Source organism: Hyla sarda, chromosome 1 (genome assembly GCF_029499605.1).
Source record: "Hyla sarda isolate aHylSar1 chromosome 1, aHylSar1.hap1, whole genome shotgun sequence".
NCBI classification, from domain to species: domain Eukaryota; kingdom Metazoa; phylum Chordata; class Amphibia; order Anura; family Hylidae; genus Hyla; species Hyla sarda.
Window position 1 is genome coordinate 495,424,290 of NC_079189.1, and position 26,557 is coordinate 495,450,846.

Below are 26,557 nucleotides of genomic sequence, written 5' to 3' on the forward strand. Positions count from 1 at the left end.
TAGGTAGGGGGGCTTGTAGCTGGGATTGTTATGGGGTAACCAGGGCAGCTGAATCCTCAGTCACAAATACACTGCGTATAGAAGGCCCCTTCATCTCCACAGATCAGTTAGCACCTAACAATAACCACCATTATCCTACAGTATATGACAACACGACAGCAGGTGCCGTCCACTCCCCGCCATGGAGCCGCACACAGGCCCCGCCTCCTCCTCCCTGACATACACGTAGACATTGCGCTATTGTTTCCGGGGCAGCAGTTACCGGTTTCCGCTCTGAAGGTTCCTTCGCCCCGATCCTCCTCCTCCGCATCTGCCACGCTTGCAGGAGCTGCCCGTCACCTACATCCGGGATACGGCCGGGGTAAGTGGGAGCCGGGGGTCGAGTGGTGACAATACCGGGGGGTGTGATGTGCGGCAGTGCTGGAGGAGGACACAGGCCGGGGCCCGGTGACAGGTGCCGGTGATATCCGGGATACATAGTGGACGGGGCCATTGTCCTCCCAGGAGCCTCTGATGCGGCTTCTATTCACTGAAGTGCAATCTATTGCTCCCAATTATTAGTTACTAAGCAAGATCAGCTGATCCTTAAAGGGACCCCCCCCAGTGGTGTGCTCAAGTCCTGATAGTCCCTAGTCCAGTGGTTTCCTAACTGTTGACCTCCAGCTGTTGCAAAACTACAACTCCCAGCATGCCCGGACAGCCAACGGCTGTCCGGGCATGCTGGAAGTTGTAGTTTTGCAACAGCTGGAGGTCCATAATTTGGAGATCACTGCCATAGGCCCTTCCTCTAGGTCCTGCATATCACAGCTCCTCGCTTTACTTGTCTCTGACTTTTGCGCAGCTCCCTAGTATAAGGTTTATTTTCTTGTCATGTGACGTCTGATTTGATTGACATCTAGCCCCTCCACAGTGAGATCTGTGGTTAGGATTTACATTTCTTTTCTTCTCCTTCCTCGTAATAGATAATTGCTGGATAATAGAATCTGTCACCCGAATAGTCATCGTTGCGTCTCATCTATGCAGGACTCCATCCGTGTTTTGTACGTTGCAGAAGTTTCTGCGCCGTACATCTGAATGGAGCTGCATCTGCTATATGAGAAACGTCAGCAAATCTGCGTGTGAACGGACCCTTAGGCACAGTACTAAATGGCGCTGTGGTTCACATGCATTTTTTATTTATTTTTTACTGTGTTGTATTGGAAATAACCGAAATTGGGCTGTATATGGCCTCTATAAACAAGTGCCAAACTGAGATTGGCGCACGTATAGTGCTGCTTTTGGCTTATTTAAGAGGGCTCGAAGTGGTTTAGTTGGTTACTGTACTCAGAATCTGATGTATGGTTAGCTTTAGGCCACATTTATAATAGTAAGGCTGCATTCACACCATGATTGCAGCCTACGGTTACCGGATCCGACTGGGGGAGGGGAAATCGGGCGCTCCCGTACCCCAGCCGGACCGGCGCTGAAATCCATTCACTTTAATGAGCCGACAGGAGTCAAACATTGACTCCGGTTGGCTCATTTCTACCATGTAACTGGTTTTGTGACAGGACCTAAAACATTAGTATACTACTGTGGTGTCCCGGCACCGTATTTCATACTGTGCCTTGGTAATTAGTCCCCAAAGTTTGAGTCCCTAGGACTGTCGGGGTTCGCTTTCCTCATTTAACCTAGTCACCCCTTAGTCACTTAATATTTGTAAATATTATCTATCTGAATAAATGTATATGGTATTACTCACTGTTTTAGGGTCGCAGGACCTGCGGGTCCTGTGACCGGGATGCAGAACTCTTATTGTTTTTGCTAAAGGGCCTTTGGTGGTTTTGGACATGTGATCCCCCACAATCCATTGTAACAGTGAGTGACAGCTGATTGGACCAATCCAAAACGGCCAGCCCCTGCCCATATAAGGGAGCTGCGCCATCTTATCGCTCTCTTGGGTTGCTGACTTTGGACGAGGTAGGACCTCCGCAGCTTACAAGACAAATTACTAGGCCCAAAGCCTTGCAACTTAGGCCTGCGCTAGAGACGAATAGTTCATACAATTCCCTGCTATCTACAAGACCTCTGGACCTAATCTAACCCCTAAATCCTGTGGATCTATGCAAGTACAATCCTCCTAATCTAAAGGGAACTTTCCGGTCTTTAGCATCTGTCAATCACTGCTGTGCTGTTTGTGAAGACTCTGTTATCTGGACTGTTACCGTTACTGCATGTACAGAAAATCTTCAGTAAAGATTCCTGCAAGTTTTAAGTTCAGCACTGCTGTGGACAATCCATTTAATTTACTCACCTATCGCTCTTGGGAAGGGTGGCGATAGGCCCAGCATCACTACAGAGTTTAACCCTCACCCTGGCGTCACGAGTGACAAGGGTTAACAGCGCCCTTTATCATATAGAACCGCAACACCCCTACTAACCTACATCCCCACAAGGCTTTCCACCTAGTGCTACACCACACTACGGTTTTACTGGATACGGGGCAGAAATGAGCATGTCCCGGGCATCGGGCGATAGGAATTCCACATCCCTGTACAGTGCATAAATGTATGAATATTTTCCTGACATGGGGGGCATTATTAATCTTCTGTCTTGTCTATTACATTTTCTTGGTTCTCATAGGAGGTGATTGTTTCTGTTGGCTGTGGCCCGTAATACCGTGAAGATGCTACGCTGTCTGGTGAATGGCTCCAGGGTGGGGTCCCTACTGTCACTATTCCTGCTAATTCTTGGTTGTGCCACTGCCTCCGAAATTACCTTTGAGCTGCCCGATAATGCCAAGCAGTGCTTCTATGAAGACATCACTCAGGGAACCAAGTGTACGCTAGAATTCCAGGTAAATATCGCCCCATAGTTTATTTTTAACCTGTTTCTTGTTGTAGATCATGGATGGCCATTCATCTAAACCAGTGTTTTGCAAACAGTGTGTCTCCAGCTGTTGCAAAACTACAACTCCCAGCATGCCTGGACAGCCTTTGGCTGTCTGGGCATTCTGGGAGTTGTAGTTTTGCAACAGTTGAAGAACACTGATCTAAATGGTCACCTTAGAATTCTACTTTCCTTTGTAACATCAGCATAGCTGACCACAGCTTCCTTTGGCCAAATGAGTTGTTTCCCCATCGCCATGACAGCACCACCTGAGGGGGACTCCACCCACAAGGACAGGAAACCTGAGGATAAAAAGAAGAACCCTCCTCTCCAACCTCAGTGTGATTCCTGTCCCTGTGGGAGCCTGAACGAGCCGGAGTCCTGTCTCGGGTGGATGAAGAGGCTGAGGGCAGTGGTGCAAATCCCTATAGTTTTTGGGGTATCCTGTAGTCCAGTGGTCTCCAACCTGCGGACCTCCAGATGGTGCAAAACTGCAACTCCCAGCATTCCCGGACAGCCGTTGGCTGTCCGGGCATGTTGGGAGTTGTAGTTTTGCAACATCTGGAGGTCCACAGGTTGAAGACCACTGCTGTAGTCCCTAAATTCTTCCCTAGTTTGGGAAGTGGAAGATGGGGAGCACTGTGTGTCTGAAGATGGGGAGCACTGATGCCGGCGTGTCGCTCGTAAGTGCAGGAGCAAGGAGCAGAGGACTCTGGCAGCGTGGATCCAGGCAAACCTCAGCGTGCTTCCAGTGTGGCCAGAGGTATTACAGAGCCCCGCACTGCTAAGCGGGGCGATCATGGGACCGGAATCCCCGGAAGTGACGTCAGACGCTGGGTAGCGGTTTGGAGGTGGCCTGATAGTAGTATTTAGGAAGCTTCCATACCTGAGAGCGGTCTCCAGGCGGTAGCACAGCCAGCTTTTCTTCTCGGCAGTGAACCGGAGCCATTATGAGTTCTTCCAAGGAGGATCCCCGTCGGGAGTCAGCTGAGGCTAGATTCAGAACATCAAAAGACTTTTTTACCAGATGAAAAAATCCTAAAAATTCAAACAGTTGTTAAAGAAATACTCAATTGTCGGTCAGTGTCCATAAGAAAGGGAATGTCCCTTCTAGGGCTCTTCATGGCAGCTATCCAGGCAGTTCCTTGGGCTCACTTCCATGCCCGTCCCCTTCAAACAAATCTACTAGCCTGTTGGGATGGTTCAGTGAAGGACTGAATCTCTGTCCCAAGTAGCACGAGAATCACTACAGTGGTGGCTAATACAAGAAAACTTCTAGTCAAAAGGTCTAGATTGGCTGTTGGAAAATCCCAAAATTTTGAACACAGATGCCAGCCCCAGGGGATGGGGGGGGGGGGCTCATATAAGAGACTTAGGCTCCTTTCACACTATATTATTGTTCCGTTTAGGAAGTTTCGTCACTATATCGGGGAAAACCGGCCGTTACAAAACCCCTGACGGCCGCGACTAAATCCCATTGCAGCCTATGGGGTTTTGTAACTGCCCGTTTGCACCCGTATATGCCGGTAATTCATTACGAACGTTATATAGTGACGGGACATCGTGGCGGAAAAATTACTGCATATAGAATTTATTTTAGAATTTGGAAGGTCTTTTTATTATTTCTTAATCAACCTTTTTTCACCTTACAGCCCTCCCAATATCGCTAGAATATTAGATTTCCTCCAAGCAGGGCTGGATAAAGGATTAAAGCTATTAACCTTTAAAAGTACCCGGCTCTGCGTTGGGTGCCCTTTATAATGATAAAGTTGCAGACCATCCCTGGATTGTAAGATTTTTTTTCAGGCTGTAAAGAGTGTCTATCCACAGGTATCCTAGAGTCCCTCATCAGGATCTGTCCCTGGTGCTCAAGGCTTTTTTATTTCTCTAAAAAAAAAAAAATTGTGCTTAAAGGGGTATTCCAGGCAAAAACTTTTTTTTATATATCAACTGGCTCCGGAAAGTTAAACAGATTTGTAAATTACTTCTATTAAAAAATCTTAATCCTTCCAATAGTTATTAGATTCTGAAGTTGAGTTGCTGCTTTCTGATGACTCATGTCCCGGGAGCTGTCCAGCTCCTATGGGGATATTTTCCCATCATGCACAGCTCCCGTGACGTGACATCATCATTGAGCAGTTAGACAGAAAACTTCAGAAGCTAACTGCTCAATGATGATGTCACGTCACGGGAGCTGTGCATGATGGGAAAATATCCCCATAGGAGCTGGACAGCTCCCGGGACATGAGTCATCAGAAAGCAGCAACTCAACTTCAGAAGCTAATAACTATTGGAAGGATTAAGATTTTTTTAATAGAAGTAATTTACAAATCTGTTTAACTTTCCGGAGCCACTTGATATATAAAAAAAAGTTTTTGCCTGGAATACCCCTTTAAGACAAGTTTATTGGTAGCTGTGACCTCAGGTAGGAGACCTAGCTGCTCTATCTTCTGTAGAACCATATGCTAAAATATTAGAGGATAGTATTGTATTTATTCCAGACTCGGCTTACTTGCCTAAAGTAGTTTCGCACTTTCATGTGTCTCAAAATATAGTCTTGCCCTCCTTTTGTGACAAACCATCCAATGATAGAGAGGACTTTTCAGTCGTTAGGTATTAGAAGATGTGTTATTCAATATTTGGATAGAACTAAAGATTTTAGGAAATCTTCTGCTTTATTTGTTCAGTTCACAGGGAAGAATAAAGAATTTAGAGCAAGTAGTAACACATTGGCAAGGTGGATAAGACAGGCCATTACTTTAGCCTATATAACTTTAGGGTTAGACCCTCCGATAGGGCTTAGGGCCTGCTCTACTAGATCTGTAGCATCTTCTTGGGCAGAAAGATCAGCAGATCAGGTCTGTTGGGCCGGTAGCTGGTCTTCACCACACACTACAGGGTGAATGTGCGCAGCTCCTGTTCTCTTGCTGTAGGGATGTAAAGTCTTACAATCTGTTGGCCCACCCTAGGTTTATCTGTTATTCTCTCAGGTGGTGCTGTCATGGCGAAGGGGAATGCCGGTAATTACTCACCGGTAATGTTGTTTCCCCAAGCCATGACAGCACCAGGGCATTCCCACCCTTGTCTTCTGGTGTTTAGTTTTTCTGCACTTGGGAGGTGATCACTCCTTTTAGGATATTTATTAATGTCTGTACTAATCTAAAGAAGGCTCTTCTGGCCTAGGAAATTCACTGAGGCTGGAGAGGAGGGTGGTTCCTTTTATCCTCCGGTTTCCTGGCCCCCTCTCATGTGGTGCTGTCATGGCTCGGGAAACATTACCGGTGAGCAATTTTCCGGGGGCCCCGAGTGATCGGCCAATTCTTACCATGTGACCCTTCTAGCAAACAAGGTTGTGCATTTCTGGTTAAAAGCATAGCCATCAGAAACTTTGTGCTTTACTTCAAGCTAAACAATCTGCACCTCTTCTATGAATACTAGTACTGTACTGACAAAAGAAATGTGTGGTTGTCATGGTAACTGCTCCACATCTGTCTGCACTATTTTGTTTACATGGGGGGGGGGGAATCAACAGCGCTAAAGAGGAAAAGAGGTTGAGTTGCATATAGCAACCAATCAGATAGCTTTTTAAAAATAAATAAATAAGAGAAGCAATCTGGTTGCTATGGGCAACTGCTCATGCAGATTACCCATTGGACTGTATACAGAACTTTGGTTGGACATTGTGACAACTTGCTTTGAAGTTACCTGGCAGTTTGCAAAATGTAATATTCTGCTTGAGATGAGAACAAATAGAAAAAAAGACTATTACCTAGCACTATCCCCGGCACTATATACCTAGCACTATCCCCGGCACTATATACCTAGCACTATCCCCGGCACTATATACCTAGCACTATCCCCGGCACTATATACCTAGCACTATCCCCGGCACTATATACCTAGCACTATCCCCGGCACTATATACCTAGCACTATCCCCGGCACTATATACCTAGCACTATCCCCGGCACTATATACCTAGCACTATCCCCGGCACTATATACCTAGCACTATCCCCGGCACTATATACCTAGCACTATCCCCGGCACTATATACCTAGCACTATCCCCGGCACTATATACCTAGCACTATCCCCGGCACTATATACCTAGCACTATCCCCGGCACTATATACCTAGCACTATCCCCGGCACTATATACCTAGCACTATCCCCGGCACTATATACCTAGCACTATCCCCGGCACTATATACCTAGCACTATCCCCGGCACTATATACCTAGCACTATCCCCGGCACTATATACCTAGCACTATCCCCGGCACTATATACCTAGCACTATGCTCTTTAGCTCGGTTTGGTCTCCCGTCAAACGTGAACCCAGTTCATCTCACTTCTTCTGCCAAGTCCCACGTAAAACGCTTCAGAAAGAGATGAGGCTGCGATATGTAGGGTCATCCAGCATACACTGTGCTTGTGCCTGCTGAACCATAGAGGAAAAGCATCAAATTCTGGCTATTCCTGATCAATTTCCACTTTCTTTTTCAATTTTCTCTTCATTAGTCCTTTAGAGCCAATACAAACAGTGTTTTGGAATTTTTTTTTCCAAACTGAAGAGTGGGGCCAGCACACACATATATAATCTGGAGCCTGTCATTTGTTGAGTGATGAACTGGTTGTGTGCTGTATAGTAGATGAGCTGGCGTTTGGCAAAGTGCTTCTGACTGAGAAGTGTAATGCCGACCTGTCAGACTTGTTTCTCCGCTCTAATCCAAACCTCTTCAATTATTATCTACTCGCATTAGTCATTAGTTTGCCTTTTGTATAATGTTTTATTGGCTGTAGGGACTTGCTAGAATGATAGCGATTTGGCTTTTTATGTCTCCATGTACCAGTAGTGCAACTGCATTGTATTTAACATTAACAGGATCCTGTAAAAACTAAGGCCTTGTTCACACAGCGGAATTTGGCAGAATTATTTAGTTTGGGAATTCTATTGCAGCAGAGTCCCATTGTTTTAAATGGAATTCTGCTGCAATGTGCACGCGGCGGGATTTTCGATGTGGAAATTCCGATTCCAGCCTCTGCAGAAAGAATTGACATGTCAATTCTTTCTGCAGAATCTGCTCTGAAATGCATCGCTGTCTATGTAGCTGTCTGCGGAATGTCTAAATACATTTTATGTTGTCTTAAAGACAAGGTTTCCCAAACAGTGTTCCTCCAGGCTTTAGCTGTCCAGGCATGCTGGGAGTTGTAGTTTTGCAACAGCTGGATACACGCTGGTTGGGAATCGCTGTCTTTTAGATTTCACTCTAGTGGTAGCATGAGACGGAGTCTACAACCCACACAAGTGGCTCAGGTAGTTCCGCTCATCCAGGATGGCTCATCAATGTGAGCTGTGGCAAGAAGGTTTGATGTGTCCGTCAGCATAGTGTCCAGAGCATGGAGGTGCTACGAGGATACAGGCCAGTACATCAGGAGATGTAAAGGAGGCCGTGGGAGGGCAACAACCCAGCAGCAGGACCGCCACCTCTGCCTTTGTGCAAGGAGGAGCACTGCCAGGGCCCTGCAAAATGACCTCCAGCAGGCCACAAATGTGCATGTGTCCACTCAAATGGTCAGAAACAGACTCCATGAGGGTGGTATGAGGGCCTGAAGTCCACAGATGGGGTTGTGCTTACAGCCAAACACAGTTCAGGATGTTTGGCATTTGCCAGAGAATACAAAGATTGGCAAATTCACCACTGGCACCCTGTGCTCTTCACAGATGAAAGCAGGTTCACACTGAGCACATGTGAGAGACGTGATAGAGTCTGGAGATGCCGTGGAGAACAATCTGCTGCCTGCAACATCCTCCAGCATGACTGGTTTGGCGGTGGGTCAGTAATGGTGTGTGGTGACATTCCTTTGGGGGGGGCCACACAGCCCTCCATGTGCTTGTCAGAGGTAGCCTGACTGCCATTAGGTACCGAGATGAGATCCTCAGACCCCTTGTGAGACCATATGCTGGTGCGGTTGGCCCTGGGTTCCTCCTAATGCAAGACAATGCTAGACCTCATGTGGCTGGAGTTTGTCAGCAGTTTCTGCAGGAGGAAGGCATTGATGCTATGGACTGGCCCGCCCGATCCCCAGACCTGAATCCGATTGAGCACATCTGGGACATCATGTCTCGCTCCATCCACCAAAGCCACATTGCACCACAGACTGTCCAGGAGTTGGCGGATGTTTTATTCCAGGTCTGGGAGGTCATCCCTCAGGAGACCATCCACCACCTCATCAGGAGCATGCCCAGGCATTGTAGGGAGGTCATACAGGCACGTGGAGGCCACACACACTACTGAGTCTCATTTTGACTTGTTTTAAGGACATTACATCAAAGTTGGATCAGTCTGTAGTGTGGTTTTCCACTTTGATTTTGAGTGTGACTCCATATCCAGACCTCCATGGGTTGATAAATTTGATTTCCATTGATAATTTTTGTGTGATTTTGTTGTCAGCACATTCAACTATGTAAAGATTAAAGTATTTCATACAATGAGTTCATTCATTTAGATCTAGTATGTATTGTCTTATTGTTCCCTTTATTTGAGCAGTGTATTATTGTGCATGTTAAGCCTTCATATGTAGTACTTATTCCTGCAGTGCCTTTGCACACTGCCTGTATTTGGTAGGTGCACTTTTGTGCTGCTTCTATTGCCAGTTGCATATGTAAGTGCTCTTACACAATACTTCCTGTTATCGGCCATTAACATATCACAAGTACCAATGACCAGCCCAGTGGGTCAACATACATTAGTCATAATAATGGCACCTTTTTTGAAAGGCTTAATGCTTTTCATATTGTTTGTGTAGTTTTGCCGTTCCTGAAATATGCTGCTAAGGAATGTACTGCGGTGCTGTGCCGCTACAGAATGTACTGCGGTGCTGTGCCGCTACAGAATGTACTGCGGTGCTGTGCCGCTACAGAATGTACTGCGGTGCTGTGCCGCTACAGAATGTACTGCGGTGCTGTGCCGCTACAGAATGTACTGCGGTGCTGTGCCGCTACAGAATGTACTGCGGTGCTGTGCCGCTACAGAATGTACTGCGGTGCTGTCCCGCTACAGAATGTACTGCGGTGCTGTCCCGCTACAGAATGTACTGCGGTGCTGTCCCGCTACAGAATGTACTGCGGTGCTGTCCCGCTACAGAATGTACTGCGGTGCTGTCCCGCTACAGAATGTACTGCGGTGCTGTGCCGCTACAGAATGTACTGCGGTGCTGTGCCGCTACAGAATGTACTGCGGTGCTGTGCCGCTACAGAATGTACTGCGGTGCTGTGCCGCTACAGAATGTACTGCGGTGCTGTGCCGCTACAGAATGTACTGCGGTGCTGTGCCGCTACAGAATGTACTGCGGTGCTGTGCCGCTACAGAATGTATATAGTGCCGGGGATAGTGAGGTCTGCAGTGCCTTTGCACACTGCCTGTATTTGGTAGGTGCACTTTTGTGCTGCTTCTATTGCCAGTTGCATATGTAAGTGCTCTTACACAATACTTCCTGTTATCGGCCATTAACATATCACAAGTACCAATGACCAGCCCAGTGGGTCAACATACATTAGTCATAATAATGGCACCTTTTTTGAAAGGCTTAATGCTTTTCATATTGTTTGTGTAGTTTTGCCGTTCCTGAAATATGCTGCTAAGGAATGTACTGCGGTGCTGTGCCGCTACAGAATGTACTGCGGTGCTGTGCCGCTACAGAATGTACTGCGGTGCTGTGCCGCTACAGAATGTACTGCGGTGCTGTGCCGCTACAGAATGTACTGCGGTGCTGTGCCGCTACAGAATGTACTGCGGTGCTGTGCCGCTACAGAATGTACTGCGGTGCTGTGCCGCTACAGAATGTACTGCGGTGCTGTGCCGCTACAGAATGTACTGCGGTGCTGTGCCGCTACAGAATGTACTGCGGTGCTGTGCCGCTACAGAATGTACTGCGGTGCTGTCCCGCTACAGAATGTACTGCGGTGCTGTGCCGCTACAGAATGTACTGCGGTGCTGTGCCGCTACAGAATGTACTGCGGTGCTGTGCCGCTACAGAATGTACTGCGGTGCTGTGCCGCTACAGAATGTACTGCGGTGCTGTGCCGCTACAGAATGTACTGCGGTGCTGTGCCGCTACAGAATGTACTGCGGTGCTGTGCCGCTACAGAATGTACTGCGGTGCTGTGCCGCTACAGAATGTACTGCGGTGCTGTGCCGCTACAGAATGTACTGCGGTGCTGTGCCGCTACAGAATGTACTGCGGTGCTGTGCCGCTACAGAATGTACTGCGGTGCTGTGCCGCTACAGAATGTACTGCGGTGCTGCAATGTAGCAGTTTGCTGCTTGGCAACAGTTGCAGCAGGACCTAGACATAAACTACAGGTTATTATTTATGATTCTTTTATTTTGTAAATTAAAATACTAAATTACTGTCCTTCTGCTCACAGTAAGATTATTCCTTAATTGTATTTAAATGTCATGAGCAGGAAAGCTTTTTATGATGTATCCTTGGATAATGGATGGCATACAGTGGCAACCGTCCCCAGTAAACTACTATGGCATCAGTTCAACCTATATATTATGTTAAAACATGTCATAATGGCCTATTGGATACAGATGCATATGTCTCCCATTACAGTCTGTTTGCAGTATGATTTTTGTTTGCAGCCACAGTTTATAGGAAGACACTTAAATTGAGATATAGGAATAAGAAAGGCGTGCTTTGTGTTTTAAAGATTTCCTAGTAACTTGTTGGTGATGCTGTTGGGCTATGTTCACACGATGGAATTCACCAGGGAGATTCCTCCGCAGCAGATTTCAGACTCTGCTGCGCTGTTCACATAACAGAATTTCCGCACTGGAAACATCTAGTGAAGAAATTAAAATTCCAGTGTTGGCAGAAAGTATAGACATGTCCATTCTTTCTGCGGACAATGCACGGAATGCATTGCAATCTATGAGACAGTGCATTCTTCAGCAATCCTATAACATGCCGGCACTCCGCATTCAGGGAAATGTTTGCATGGACATTCCCCTGTGTGAACATAGCGTTAGGGTGTTATGTTCTTACAATCATTCAGTCTGAAAAACCACATGTCCGCAGCTTCTGGAGTTCTCACTATAGTTTCCAATGATAATAAACCAGTGGTTGACCTATTAAGCAAAAGTGTATTCTGCCATTGTCGTCCTCTACAGGTCATCACTGGTGGACATTATGATGTGGATTGCCGGCTTGAAGACCCAGATGGGATTGTTCTGTACAAAGAGATGAAGAAACAATACGACAGTTTTACATTTACAGCCTCTCGCAACGGAACATACAAGTTCTGCTTTAGCAACGAGTTCTCCACTTTCACACACAAGACTGTCTACTTTGACTTCCAAGTTGGTGAAGACCCACCGCTCTTCCCCAGTGAGAACCGGGCCACCGCCCTGACACAGGTCAGAACTGTGAGCTGGAACAGCCGTAACTGTTACCTTTTAAAGGGGTACTCTGTCCCTAGGCAACTTATCCTGTATCCAAAAGGATAGGGGTTAAGATGTCAGATTGTGGGGGTCCGGCCGCTGGGGACCCCCGCGTTCTCAGTAGCTGTACACCTCCGTCATCACAGCACATAGGAAAATCTCTGTGCGTGATGGTGGGGTGATATAGGGGCCGGAGCTCCGTGATGTCACAGCTCTGGCCCCTCGTGCCGTCACGTCCCGCCACCTCAATACAAGTCTGTGGGGATAGACTTAGATTAAGGGGGCAGGGCGTGAAGTCAGGAGGGGCCAGAGCTGTGACATCACGGAGCTCCGGCCCCTATATCGCCCCACCATCACGCACAGAGATTTTCCTCTGTGCTGTGATGACGGCGGGGTGCAGCTACTGAGAACGTGGGGGTCCCCAGTGGCCGGGGCCCGCGATCAGACATCTTATCCCCTATCCTTTTGGATACGGGATAAGAAGTCTAGGGTCGGAGTTCCCCTTTAATAACCTGTTTTCAATCAGTAGATCAGAATAAATTCACCATTGAGCAAAAGGGATTTGGTGAAATTTTCTAATTGACTATTTGGCTTTTCCTGTGTTATCTTGGTCTTTTGCACTGGTAGCAGATTCTAGGTGCAGCTCAGTAATCACAGCCACACTGGTGCCGATAGTGATTGCCATACAGGTTTCACAACACAAATAGGATATACAGTTATATAGCTGTTTAAAGTAACTGTAGGACACTGTAAATGTATAGGTATTAGGGGTCAGTGACTAGCTTTGTAATGGCAATTGTTAGCTTTTAGTACCTAGCACAGTGTTTCCTAACCAGGGTGCCTCCAGCTGTTTCAAAACTACAACTCCCAGCATGCCCGGACAGCCGTTGGCTGTCCGGGCATGCTGGGAGTTGTAGTTTTGCAACAGCTGGAGGCACCCTGGTTAGGAAACACTGGCCTAGAATATTATTTACCTGTGTAAGAGACCAGGATAACAAGGCAGAAGACAGGTCAGAAATGCCTACTAGATATGTCCTGCTAACAGATTGGATCAGAGAGGGCAGTTGTGCACAACTAGCTGTTCCCATAGAGGTTTCATGGCATTAATATAAGCCCAGGGCTCCTAGCAACATATCGCTTGCAATGTATTCCGCTGTAATCTCATTCAGTATGATAAGCGGTCTGTTTGGCACTTGAAGGAAGGCTTTCAAAAATGCAATACAGTGTCATTAATTTTTTCATATTGCAGTACAGGTTAAAGGGGTATTCCAGTAAAAACCTTTTTTTCTTTTTTTTATTTTTTTTTCATATCAACTGGCTCCAGAAAGTTAAACAGATCTGTAAATTTCTTCTATTAAAAAAAATCTTAATCCTTCCAATAATTATCAGCTGCTGAAGTGGAGTTATTTTCTGTCTGGCAACAGTGCTCTCTGCTGACATCTCTGCTTGTCTTGGGAACTGCACAGAGTAGAAGAGGTTTGCTATGGGGATTTGCTTCTACTCTGGACTGTTCCCGAGACAGGTGTCATCAGAGAGCACTTAGACAGAAAAGAACAACTCAACTTCAGCAGCTCATAAGTACTGAAAGGATAAAAATTTTATTTTATTTTTTATTTTTTTTATATAGTAGTAATTTACAAATCTGTTTAACTTTCTGGAGCCAGTTGATTATATATAAAGTTTTTTTCCTGGATAACCGCTTTAACATGCATTTCCAATGATTATGCATGTTAAAACACAATGGAGCTCTGGCCTTAAAAGGGTCATTCAGGATTGAAAAACCAGCTGATTTCTTTAAAAAATAAAAAAGCACCACACTTGTTGTCAGGTTGTCTGTGATATTGCACCTTAGTTCCATTGAATTAAATGGAGCGAAGTTGTATACTTGAATAACCCCTTTATGGTCTATTCACATATACAGTATTCTGTGCAGATTTTATGCGCAGGATTTTCTGCTGCAGATTTCAATGTGAACTGAACACAGCTTGAAATCCTGCGCATCAAATCTGCACAGAATACTGTACGTGTGAATAGACCCTTGGGGTACGTTCACACGTACAGGATGTGCTGCATGTTTAACTGACTTTAATGAATAGTAAAATCAGCTGCTTAAAATATGTAGCACATCCTGGATGTTTGAACGTACCCGCAGGGTGTATTCACACGTACAGTATACTGTACATATTTGATGTGCAGGATTTGAAGCTGCAGATTTTATGCTGTAGAGTTCAATGTGAACTTAATGACTGGACACAGCTTTAATCCCGCACAGGATACTGTACATGTGAATATACACTTATTGGAATTTCGAAGTAACCCATATCTGATCAGCTGAAAAGCTGTTTTAAAGGGGTACTCCACTGGAAAACCTTTTCTTTTTAAGTTATCTGGTGCCCGAAAGTTAAACAGATTTGTAAATAACTTCTATTAAAAAAAATCGTAATCCTTCCAGTACTTATCAGCTGCTGTTATGATCCACAGGATGTTTTTCTTCTTTTTGAATTTCCTTTCTGTCTGACCACAGTGCTTTCTGCTGACATCTCTGTCCATTTTAGGAACTGTCCAGAGTAGGCACAAATCCCCATAGCAAACCTTTCCTGCTCTGCTGACACCTCTGTCCATTTTAGGAACTGTCCATAGAGCACTGTGGTCACTCAGAAAAGAAATTCAAAATGAAAAGAACTTCCTGTGGATCATGACAGCAGCTGATAAATACTGGAAGGATTAAGATTTATCAATAGAAGTTATTTACAAATCTGTTTAACTTTCTGGCACCAGTTGTTATAAAAAAAATATATATATATAATTTTTCCAGTGGAGTACCCCTTTAAATAAGCAAATAAAATACAGGTCACCTGGATGCGGCGCACAACCAGCACTCCCCATTGTGAAGTCCACAGCCAACAAACACTCAGTGCTATAAAATCTTCAGTTTAACCTTATTTTAAAATCCATACAGAGGGGTCAGTACAAGACACCATTGGCGTGATTTGTCAAAACCTGTGCAGTTTCCCATAGCAGCCAATCAGATTGCTTCTTTAATTTTTACAAACCCCTCTGAAAATAAGCAATCTGGTTGCTATGGGCAACTGGTCATCTCCCCCCATGTTCCTCAAAAATAGCATAAGAGACATACATAATATGCCCTACCGTGCCTAGCTAAGAGCTGGACCATAGTGGCATTTGTCATTAATTTAACATGAACTGTAAGCATGACAAATCATTTAAAAGAAATTTCGTGCTTTTGCTTTTTCCGGCCAATTCTACTCATCAGACAGGGTCTGAACAGTCAGACCCCAGCTGATCAAAACTTTTCATATTTGTCTCTGACATAAAGGTGGTCCTATAAATAGCAGTCACATACCTAATATCCATATACCCAGTGGGGGAGATTTATCAAGACCTGTCCAGAGGAAAAGTTGCTGAGTTGCCCATAGCAACCAATCAGATCGCTTCTTACATTTTTACGAGGCCTTTTCAAAAAAGGAAAGAAGCGATCTGACTGGTTGCTATGAGCAACTTTTCCTCTGGACAGGTTTTCATATGCATACATCCCAGCACCCGACACGTTCGCACAAAGGGACATATGTATACGTCATAGTGATCTCCGGCACTGCCGCAGGCAGCATTAAGCCCGTAGATCAATCCTGATCACTGCATCTATGGTGTTGACAGGGGTAGCGCGCTCCCCCTTTTCACAAACAGCGGCGCCGCGATACGATCGCGGGTCGCCGTTGGTTGCTATGGCAGCAGGAGTTCAGATCATGACCTGAGGCTGGATCGCACAGGCTTTTTGCGCATAGTATAACCTATAAAATAAGTTCTTCTTCAATAAAAGTATGAAGTGTAAAAAAAAAATAAAATAAAAAAAAAAAAAAATATGCCCATTTCCCAATAAAAGCCCTGTATTATCACCAAAAAACTGTCCAGAGTAGAAGCAAATCCCCGTAGCAAACCTCTTCTACTCTGTGCAGTTCCTGAGACAAGCAGAGATGTCAGCAGAGAGCACTATTGCCAGACAGAAATGAACAACTCAACTTCAGCAGTTGATAACTATTGGAAGGATTAATATTTGTTTTTTTTATATAAGTAATGTACAAATCTGTTTTTAACTTTCTGGAGCTAGTTGAAATAAAAAAGTTTAATCTCCCAGATACTTTAAATGTTTTGCATTAATTATTTTTTCCCTTTTTTTTTTTTTTTTCTTTCCTTCTCTTTCTGATGACTTCTATATTATACAGATGGAATCTGCTTGCGTTTCAATCCACGAAGCTCTAAAGTCAGTCATCGACTACCAGACGCACTTCCGCTTAAGGGAGGCGCAAGGCCGCAGCAGGGCAGAGGATCTGAACACCAGAGTAGCCTATTGGTCCGTAGGGGAGGCTGTTATTCTCTTAGTCGTAAGCATTGGACAGGTGTTCCTCCTTAAAAGCTTCTTCTCCGATAAAAGAACAACCACAACACGCGTTGGATCATAACCCAGAATCATACGGATGGTTTTCTTTCCTTACACACTGTTGTCCCAACTGCAGATTTTTGGGGGGTTTTCCTTTTCCTGATACCACTAAGGAAAAGACTGTATATATTGCTAAAGCTAGGTTTTACCTTTTAAACTCCCAACATAGCCATCCCCTGGAAAGATATAAAAAAAATAAGTGTTAAAACACTACTTTCTTTTTAACTGTTGGAGGGACTTTGTTTCATAGGGGATTTGGATGTTGCACATTCATCTGTAATGTTAATATATTATCCCCAGAAAGATGTTCTGTCCACTTGGGATTATTATAATTTTTTTTTTTCAAAGCAAAGGCCTTTTTTAGTAGATCCACCAGCGCACCGCCATTGGTGTTCAGCGTGCAGCTATTGTAAAGAGCCTAAAAACATTGGCTAGGTCAGTGTTTCCCAACCAGGGTGCCTCCAGCTGTTGCAAAACTACAAATCCCAGCATGCCCGGACAGCCGTTGGCTGTCCGGGCATGCTGGGAGTTGTAGTTTTGCAACAGCTGGAGGCACCCTGGTTGGGAAACACTGAGCTAGGTCATACTATGTGTACATTTCTAGTTTAGCTTTTTTGGTCTAGCTATGGGGGGTATAAATTATCTGCATTCATTTACAGTTGGTATACAGCCAAAATGCTTTTTTTTTTTTTTTTATTGATTTTGTATTTCTAGAAGAACGTGTGTTGCAGTTTAACGGAAGTTGTTCCTTTGCTTATATATAACGGAGGCTCACCACTCTCTCACTTTTTTTTTTTTTTTTTTTTTTCTGATTGGATAGGCATTCCTATATTTGTCATTATCAGGATGTTGGGAAGAGGAGATCATAAGCCTAGATATATTTAAAACGATGACAAAGATTTTCTATGGAGATCATCATTTTCATCATTGTAAATATCATTTTTATTTGCCCAACTACATAATCTGTAAAAATTGGACTTTTAGGTTGACTGTCAACTATTATGTCGATTGTTAACAATAAAACGATGTGCACACCCAGTATATTGATGCATCTGTTTTGCACCTCACTTTTTTTTTTTTTTATTAATAAACCATCCAATTTAGTAATAAAACCTCTGTTCACATTAATTTTACTTTTATGTCCATAAATATCACACTTAATTTTAAGCGTCTGTCATCTTTTGGGCCAATAAAATTATTTTTTTAAATATTTTTATTTATATTTTTTTGGGTTATTTACCGTATGTACCAAAAAAAGACGGGTTTGCAAGTTGCATAAAGGAATTTGCTGTAGCAAAAAAAAAAAAAATGCTAAAAAAAAGGTCAAAACATGAAACAAATGGTAAAAAAAAAAATTGCTAAATGCTAAATTTTGCTTTAAAAAGCAAAACAAAAAAAAGATTCCAAATCGCACAAAACCGATAGTTAAAAGCAGGGCTGTGGAGTTGGTAGATAAATGTTCCGACTCCAGTTTTTTGTACTTCCAACACTCCTCTGTATTAATATGCAAATGTATTCATAAACACTTGCAGTTGAATCCAAGAAGCTGTTCCACCAAGTTCTTCTAAGCTCTTCTAGCAGAGAGAGGTAGTTGGGCAGAAGCTGCTGCCTTCTGTGTGCTGATCTGCTGCTGAAGATAAGGCAGTGGGAGGATCCAGGAAGGGGCATTTATTATAAAACATGATTTCCCTAGTAGAATCCCATAGTCATGTTTAAAGTTTAAACTAACAATCGGAGTTTACAAGTTTTTATAACCTTAGCTGAATGGCAGCAGTTTTTCCAATGGTTTACAGCTTCAGTCTTGAACTATTGACCCTCCATTCCCTTCACTTATACAAGTGTCTCTAGTCCTGCAAAAAACATATTTACTTAATCCCTTATCAGTGAGAGGCTAGGTTACCCATGGGTTCCCTGTAACAGCAGAATACAACACTATGGAAAGTATAAGTATTGCCGCTCCTAATTGTGCGTTGCGTGCCATATAGTGAAGCACATGAAAAGCATGCTTCTTCACAGTCACTTAATGTGTTTGTTTGGGGTTATGTGAGGCACTGCATGCATTGGTCTTTATTCTTACAGTAGAGAAGTCATTAATTATAACTTTTTGAGAAATGGGACATTTAAACTTGCTATTTTTTTATTCCAATCTAAATTTAGTAGGATTCGGAGTCAGTTCATTGTTTGCCGACTACAGGTACCCAAAATTTCGTCTGACTCCACAGCCCTGGTTAAAAGAAGAACTAAAGCAACCTTCCCATTTCCACTTCCCATCTGTTGACCTGGTGTGATAATTTTCCTGGTTCGCCGTGGTCAATATGTCACTCTGTCCTGTCACGGCCAGTGATTGGCTGGGCGGCAATGTGACTTATTGAGTCCCAGCATCGGTCTTCTTTCTGACAAACTGTCTTCAGGGTACCAGGAAGAGAATTGCATCAGGGTCTGCAGCGGGACAACAGAAGCACTGGGGGAGTTAAGTCGGTTTGTTTTTTTATAACCAGCAGAATGGGAAAAAACCCTATTCCAGAGTACTCCTTTAGAGATACTTTTTTCCTGGAAAAATTTACTTTTAGGAAGGTCAAAATAAGGCTCAATATACTGTGTGTGTACAAAGCCTAAAAGCTATATGTTAATGCTAGTTGAACAGAGTCCCATAAATTCCACTGTATTTCTCCTTGCTTCTGCTTTTATATATGTCTCTGTTGGGCAATGTTAGGACCTGATGAAACCCAAAATTGGAAATAATAAATATATAATGTTTGACAGGGCCTTACTGACTCCTGTATTGCAGCACCATACACCTCGGAAGTTGCATGGAAGCCTAAGAACGTCATGTAGCCCTTAAATCTGAAATAAGTTTAACTAAGAAATTTCGTGCAATTTCTCCAGGTATTTATCCAAATTTATAAAGACTGGAAGATACGTCTTTTGATATTTAAGAAGAAGATATTTTTTATGAAACGGTAAATAAAAAGTTAAGCGAGCACTAGGCCGACATTAGTTTGCTTTGGATTAAAATTGTAGCCGGAAAGAGGAAGCATTCCATACAGTGCAGCTGGGGTTTTTTTTTTTTTTTTTTTTTTTTTGTGACTGAAATATGTAGACATAATTTTATCTTTAGTTATTGATGGAGGAAAAAAATCTCTTTAGTGCTGTGGACTGCTGCAGCTTGACGCTTGGAATAGAAAGGGGGTGGGGGTAATCTGTGTAATGGCTGGTATTGCCAGGCAAATTTTGAAACTACCATCTGAGGGAATAAATAAAATGAGTGGTAAAAACAATACTATGCCGTCTTGTGTTACTTTATTGGTGTTTACGATATTCTTGGTGGCCTAAACAGAGCAGATAGGGCAGAGACTAAATTGGTTTTCTGGGCAAATGTATGGGCAGCCTGTCCTCTGGAGCAGTGGTTTCCAAACTGTGGCCCTCCAGGTGTTGCAAAACTACAACTCCCAGCATGCCCGGACAGCTGAAGGCTGTCTTCTTCAGAAAGAGTGCTGCAATCACGTGATGTGGGTCACAAAGACATTTTGTTGAATTCAATGCATACGCATAGTGGTGAGGCGGGCTTAGGAGCCTTACTATGAGAGCTAGAGGCAGCCAGCCGGCAGGAGAGACACCTTCAGTGCTCTTATTCTTATTAGAAATCCCGGAACTTAAGAACAAGATATCTCGGACAGTTGGCGAAACTAAGTAAATGATCCCTCGTTTAAATCCTGTTCACCCACACTAAAATCTAGTCTATTGGGTTTAGTGTGGGTGAGCAAGATGAGTTTTCCTTTTTAAAAGTAAAAAAAAAAAAATCCAGAAGAGCAGCATTTGTGAGGTCAGATGCTCAGGTTGTGAGAGGGCTCGGTTCACGATCGGTGTTCTAGGGCATCCCAAAGGTGTTCAGTGGCGTAGAGGTCAATGCTTTGTGCAGGTCAGTCAAGTCCTTCCACAACAAACTCTTCCAACCACATCTTTATGGACCCTGCTTTGTGTACTGAGGCACTGTTATGCTGAAACAGAAAAGGGCCTTCCCCATACAATTGTCTAAAATGTTTTAGGAATGCTGAAGCGTTAGTATTTCCCTTTACTGGAACTAAGGTCTAGTCTAACTCCATAGAATTATCCACCAACACTTTACAGTTAGCACAATGCAGCCAGGTAGATAAGGTTCTCCTGGCATTCACCAAACTAGACTGTCCATCAGACTGACAGAGAACATGTTTCCATTATTCCAAAGTCCACCTCTCCATCCAACACTTCGCATTGTGCTTGTTGTTGTAAGGCTTGGCTGAAGCTGACGCTCCCTTGAGGTATAGTTTTTGTGCTGGTTTAAAGGGGTACTCTGGCCCTAAGACATCTTGATAGGGTATAAGAAACCTGATCGCTGAGGACCCCCGCCACCTTTCATGCAGCACCCTGCTATTATCAGCCTCCGGAGTGAACATCGCTCTGGGTCTGATGAATCATGGGGCTTGGAGCATCGTGATGTCACGGCTCCACCCCCATGTGATGTTATGCGCTGCCCCCTCAATGAAAGCCTATGGGAGGGGGCGTGACAGCTGTAACAAACCCCTGCCATAGGCTTGCATTGAGGGAGCGGAGCGTGATGTCAGGATTCTCCGGCCCCGTGACCTTGATTCATCATACCAGGAATGATGTTCGCTCTGGAGGCTGATGATAGCGGGGTGCTGCATGAAAGATTGCCGAGGGCTCCAACGGTGGGACCCCCGCGATCAGGCATCTTATCCCCTATCCTTTGTACCCCTTTAATGCCAGCAGAGTGTTAGTGACGTTTATGCACTATTGCACTTGGCTGCGCTGTTTTGTATAAGGCTTGGTTCACATCACGTTTTCTCCCATACGGGAGCGCATACGGCAGGGGGGAGCTAAAACCTTGCACTCCCGTATGTGACCGTATGTGCTCCCATATGTAATTAGTTTCAATGAGCCGGCCGACCGAACGTTTCACTCTGGCCGGCTCATTGAAATTAATTACATACGGGAGCGCAAGGTTTTAGCTCTCCCCTGCCATGTGCGCTCCTGTATGGGAGAAAACGTGATGTGAACCAGCCCTTACACTGCTCTCTGTAGTTGTGGGTCCTAAGGGGGAGATTTATCAAAACCTGACCCGAGGAAAAGTTGCTGAGTTGACCATGGCAACCAATCATATCGCTTCTTTCATTTTTTTAAAAGGCCTCTGAAAACTGAAGCAATCTGGTTGGTATGGGCAACTCAGCAACTCTTCCTCTGGACAGGTTTTGATAAATCTCCCCCAAATGCTTCTGCTTTTTACCACACACAGTTGAGCGTGGAATCAAGGAGGTAAGACATTTCTGAAACGGACTTGTAGCAGCAGTGGCATCCTATTACAGGACCAAGCTGGAATTCAGAGAGCTCTTTAGAAGGACCCGTTCTATTACAAATGTTTGTAAAGGCAGATGACATTGGTAGGGGCTGATTTTATACCCCTGCGGCAATGGAGCCGAATGAAATATTCAGTTATTAAGGTGTGTGTGACCCAATATGTTTGGCCATCACTAAGGCTATGGGGGACATTTATTAAGGTGGTGTACCTGAATGATTTCTCTCTTTTGTGCGGTGGTATTGTGTATGTGCAACAAATTGAAATGGTTGAATGACATGATAAATTTTGGGCTAGTACACTTTGTTTTGAAATCACACTTCAGTGTACCACGTTGTAAGGTGGGCTCTAAATCTGTTGATAAATTCCCCCTATGTCTGCATAGGCAAAATGATGGTCATTTTGTAGGAATCAATAGGATCCTATTATATGTTAATAGGAGCTGATTAAAATACCACAGAGGAAAGGAAATTGTAGCTGTGTGATCCATATGGTTGTATGTGAAGAGTAAGATCTAAACTCTGAAGTGGTTAGTTCATTATGACTGCTCCATCTCCTCCAGACACACCTGGTGACTCAGCATAGATACCTATATAGTGTTTAGGGTGTAACCCTTTAATGGTTCTTCATGTTTCATTAACTGCTGTTTGTACTTAAGGCAGGGCTCAGATTAAAACTTGCCCCACTTGGTTTTTTTTTCAGTGCAGATTTAGCTGGAATGGTGGTCCCCGTTGTCTTCCTGCACTGCCTGGTTTCATCTGACCTCAGCTTTGCTTTTCTACAGCCTTAGCTCAGCTATAGCACCTACTCAGCTCTGCTAAATTGTACTCTCCTGTGCCATACTACTACCACCTACAGCATCAGCTCACCCCTTCTGCCTGTATTCCTGGTGCTTGGTGTCGGGAATGTCCGGCCAGCCAGGCCAGTTGCCATCTAATCAGAAGTACTCTTGTGGTAGCATCCTGGTATTTTCCCAGCCACAGAAATCCAGGGCAATACATAGATTCTGCTCCCAAGTTTGCCCAAACTCAAACAGGTAGATGGAACAGCGGGTCCACACCTGTTGATTTGTTACAGATGTCATTTGGGTGCCCAATATGCTCAATATGTTATGTCCAGCTGGTGCCACAGTCAAAAGTGCAATGACAACTCTACAGACAAGAAATTGTGTGCTAAAGTTTTAAACGCAGAGTCCCCTTTTAGACAGAGTTCTATCACTCTCCTTACTCCATTATTTAGAACAAGAGGAATTTGTAAAGTAGCTTATAGCATAGAATTCAGACAAGTGCGGTTTTATGTAAGTAACTTTCACTCACAGTTTAGACATTTGTTAAAATAATTAGTTTTTCCTTTTCTTTCTTCAATATTTTCATAGAGTAGTATATTGTTTTCAATGATACATGCTGGGAGGTGTTACAGACATGGCCATTTAAGTCTGGACGCAACAATTCAAGGGAACACCCCCTTACTCATGCGCATATGTAACCTCATATCCCCACCTTATATCTGACCTCATATCCCTTCATAATAAATGCTGTGTAATGTAATACAGTTTTTTTTTGCTTCAAATTACACTAGAATAAGGCTAGGTTCAACACGTTTTTTCTGACATCGTTTGGAATCTACCACTGCAGTTTTTTAACCACATCCAGAAGTGTATTTAAAAGGAATGGGAAATATAAAGGAAGGACTTATACTTCTCCTTCTTAATGGGTCCACTTATGGCTTTGGCTCAAAAACTGCAGGGGCAGTTTTCACCAAAATTCCAGAAAAAAACCTGTTTGGAAACCAGGTCTAAGGGTGCGTTCACACGCTATTACTAGCAGCGGGTTTCCCGCTGCGGGAAACCCACTGCGAGTTATGCTACCATTCATTTGAATGGGTCCGTAGACAGTCCGCAAATCTGAAACTATTGCGGACTGTCTGTGGACCCATTTAAATCAATGGTAGCGTAACTCGCAGCAGGATTCCCGATGCAGGAAACCCGCTGCTAGTGTTAGCGTTTGAACGCACCCTTATAGTGGTAAATCTGGGCCTTATGGAGATGCAATGCCATAAACTTAAGAGGGTACTACGCTGCTCAGCGTTTGAAACAAACTGTTCCAAATGCTGAATCCGGCAACGGGAGCTCGTGATGTCATAGCCCCGCCCCCTCAATGCAAGTCTATGGGAGGGGGCGTAAAACGCCCCCTCCCATAGACTTGCATTGAGGGGGCGGGTGTGACATTATGAGGAGGCAGGGCTATGACGTCACAATCTCCTGACTCCAGCGTTCGGAACAGTTTGTTCCAAACGCTGAGCAGCAGAGTACCCCTTTACGCTGTACATGGAAGACACCACAGTGAGGAACTGAGACAAATTTGCTGTAAGGGATTGTATTAAATCCCTTCTCATGTACACTTATGTTCATTTTACATCCTGAGTTTACTTGAAAAAGTTCCTGGATGGGCAAAAACATCTGTCTTCACTTGGATCGGATGTAGCGGTCACAATTGCAGATCTTTAATTTACTTGTATGAAATGAATGCATTGAAAAAAAATATATACTCTAATTGTGGAGTACTGAGGATTATCTTCTATAAAAGTCTATGGAAGAAAGCTTCTGTATATGGAGTCTAATAGAGCTTGCCCTAATTTTCTGTCTTTGCCTCATGGACAACAATACCTGCCCTAATAGAGGGGTGTGAAACCTTAGCTTTATTCTAACTGCAGTATCTGTTGTGTACCTAGAGGTGGCAGTACAGTCAAGTTATTAACAAAACGGCTGTATGAACCAGTAACTTTCCTAGACTGTTATTATGAAAGAACAGATGACTTTCATGGTATATTAGAGATTTAGCGACATTCTCTACACACCCACATACAGTGGACACGCATTCTGTCCCCCTCACCTCTAAACGCTTGGCTTTCATGCTCCAACTATGAAGTCATTGTAATGAAGACCTATTCAAAGGCTATGCTTATTGTAAGGATTTTGTGACCAGTGTCCCTCTCAACGTGATAATTACATGGTTATAACGACCAGCTATAAAACCAAATTATAGGAGATCAGTGCTGGTTTGTCCTAACATGGTGGGAGGATCTGTGGACAGGACACTTTTTTTTTTTTTTATACTATTAAGAGCCTCATTGCTGGAAATGGTCTTTAAATGACACTTATCATTTGTAGCAATGGTTACTGATCACCAGACGGCAGAACTTGGCTTCACCTACAGCAGTCGCCTTTTGATGTCCTAACAATAGTTACCACTATTCAGATTACCCAAGACTAGTAATAGGAAACAATAGGATGACCAACAAGCAGTAGCATGTAAAATCATACAAGCATATATCAATAAGCAACAAGAACAAAATGGGAACTTACCATTAGATCAATGAAACTGGAGAGAAAAAAACAACAGCTAGAAATTAAATAGAATACAACAAAGAAAGACAACACTGAAAGGATCTAACTAATTTTCCCTAACCTTAACTGAGAAGAAAACTGAGTTAGTAATATCCCTGCACTGGCCGTAGAGTAAAAAATGCAAAAGAACCCTGAAGAAGGCACTAAGACTCAACAAAACACAAAAAACTTAAAGGGGTACTCTGCTGGAAAACATTATTATTATTATTATTTTTAATCAACTGGTGCCAGAGAGTTAAACAGATTTGTAAAATTACTTCTATTAAAAAATCTTAATCCTTCTAGTACTTATATGCTTCTGTATGATCCACAGGAAGTCCTTTTCGTTTTGAATTTCCTTTATGTCTGACCCTAGTTCTCTCTACTGACACCTCTGCCCATTTTAGGAACTGTCCACTGTAGGAGAAAATCCCCATAGCAAACCTATCCTGCTCTGGACAGTTCCTGACATGGACAGAGGTGTCAGCAGAGAGCACTGTGGTCAGACAGAAAGGAAATTCAAATAGAAAAGAACTTCCTGTGGATCATACAGAAGCCTATAAGTACTAGAAGGATTAAGATTTTTTAATAGAAGTAATTTACAAATCTGTTTAACTTTCTTCATCAGTTGATTTAAAAAAGGTTTTCCAGTGGAGTACCCCTTTAACAGAGATACACATTTGGCAAGGCTCAATGACTTCCAAATGCCAAACATTTACAGGGAACAACAAACAGACAAGGAACTTAAGACAAGAACTAATGGAACTAACTGGAATTAAACAGATATGAGATGAGATTTGCCTGATTTTTGACAAATCGCAACCAATCACAGCTTATTTTGGGAAATGAGAGCTAAGCTGTGATTGGCTGCTGTCTGGCTCAGACAAAAATCACGCACATTTTTGTCTCGGACAGATTGATAAATCTTGGCCAATATGTAAGATTTGTAGCAGAGAAAGAGAAGAAAAGAGCAATACGTTCCCCTGGTGAAGTACGCCACAATAATGTGCAGGAGGTAGATGGAAAACCACTTACCAGATAGTGTTGCGC

The 26,557-nt window shown here is 43.7% G+C and overlaps 2 protein-coding genes across 3 annotated transcripts in view; both read left to right on the forward strand.

The window, feature by feature from the left end:
* Positions 1 to 206: 206 nt before the first annotated feature.
* Positions 207 to 17,811, forward strand: TMED7 (transmembrane p24 trafficking protein 7). Of its 2 annotated transcripts, XR_008847450.1 has the most exons (5): positions 207 to 361; positions 2,623 to 2,836; positions 12,047 to 12,292; positions 16,558 to 17,207; positions 17,325 to 17,811. XR_008847450.1 is itself a non-coding variant. In XM_056537434.1 (4 exons), exons 2-4 carry the CDS (start codon positions 2,666 to 2,668, stop codon positions 16,792 to 16,794), a joined length of 654 nt encoding a protein of 217 aa, XP_056393409.1. In that variant the 5' UTR covers positions 207 to 361; positions 2,623 to 2,665; the 3' UTR covers positions 16,795 to 17,811. The 2 variants fall into 2 exon arrangements, 1 of the variants encoding a protein (XP_056393409.1); XM_056537434.1 differs by having other exon boundaries at positions 16,558 to 17,811.
* A 4,182-nt stretch (positions 17,812 to 21,993) lies between these two features.
* Positions 21,994 to 26,557, forward strand: part of TICAM2 (TIR domain containing adaptor molecule 2) — a 40,685-nt gene continuing 36,121 nt past the window's right edge. The window contains exon 1 of the mRNA XM_056537432.1: positions 21,994 to 22,082. The gene's annotated coding sequence lies outside the window, so the exon portion shown is untranslated. The remainder of the gene's footprint in view (positions 22,083 to 26,557) is intronic.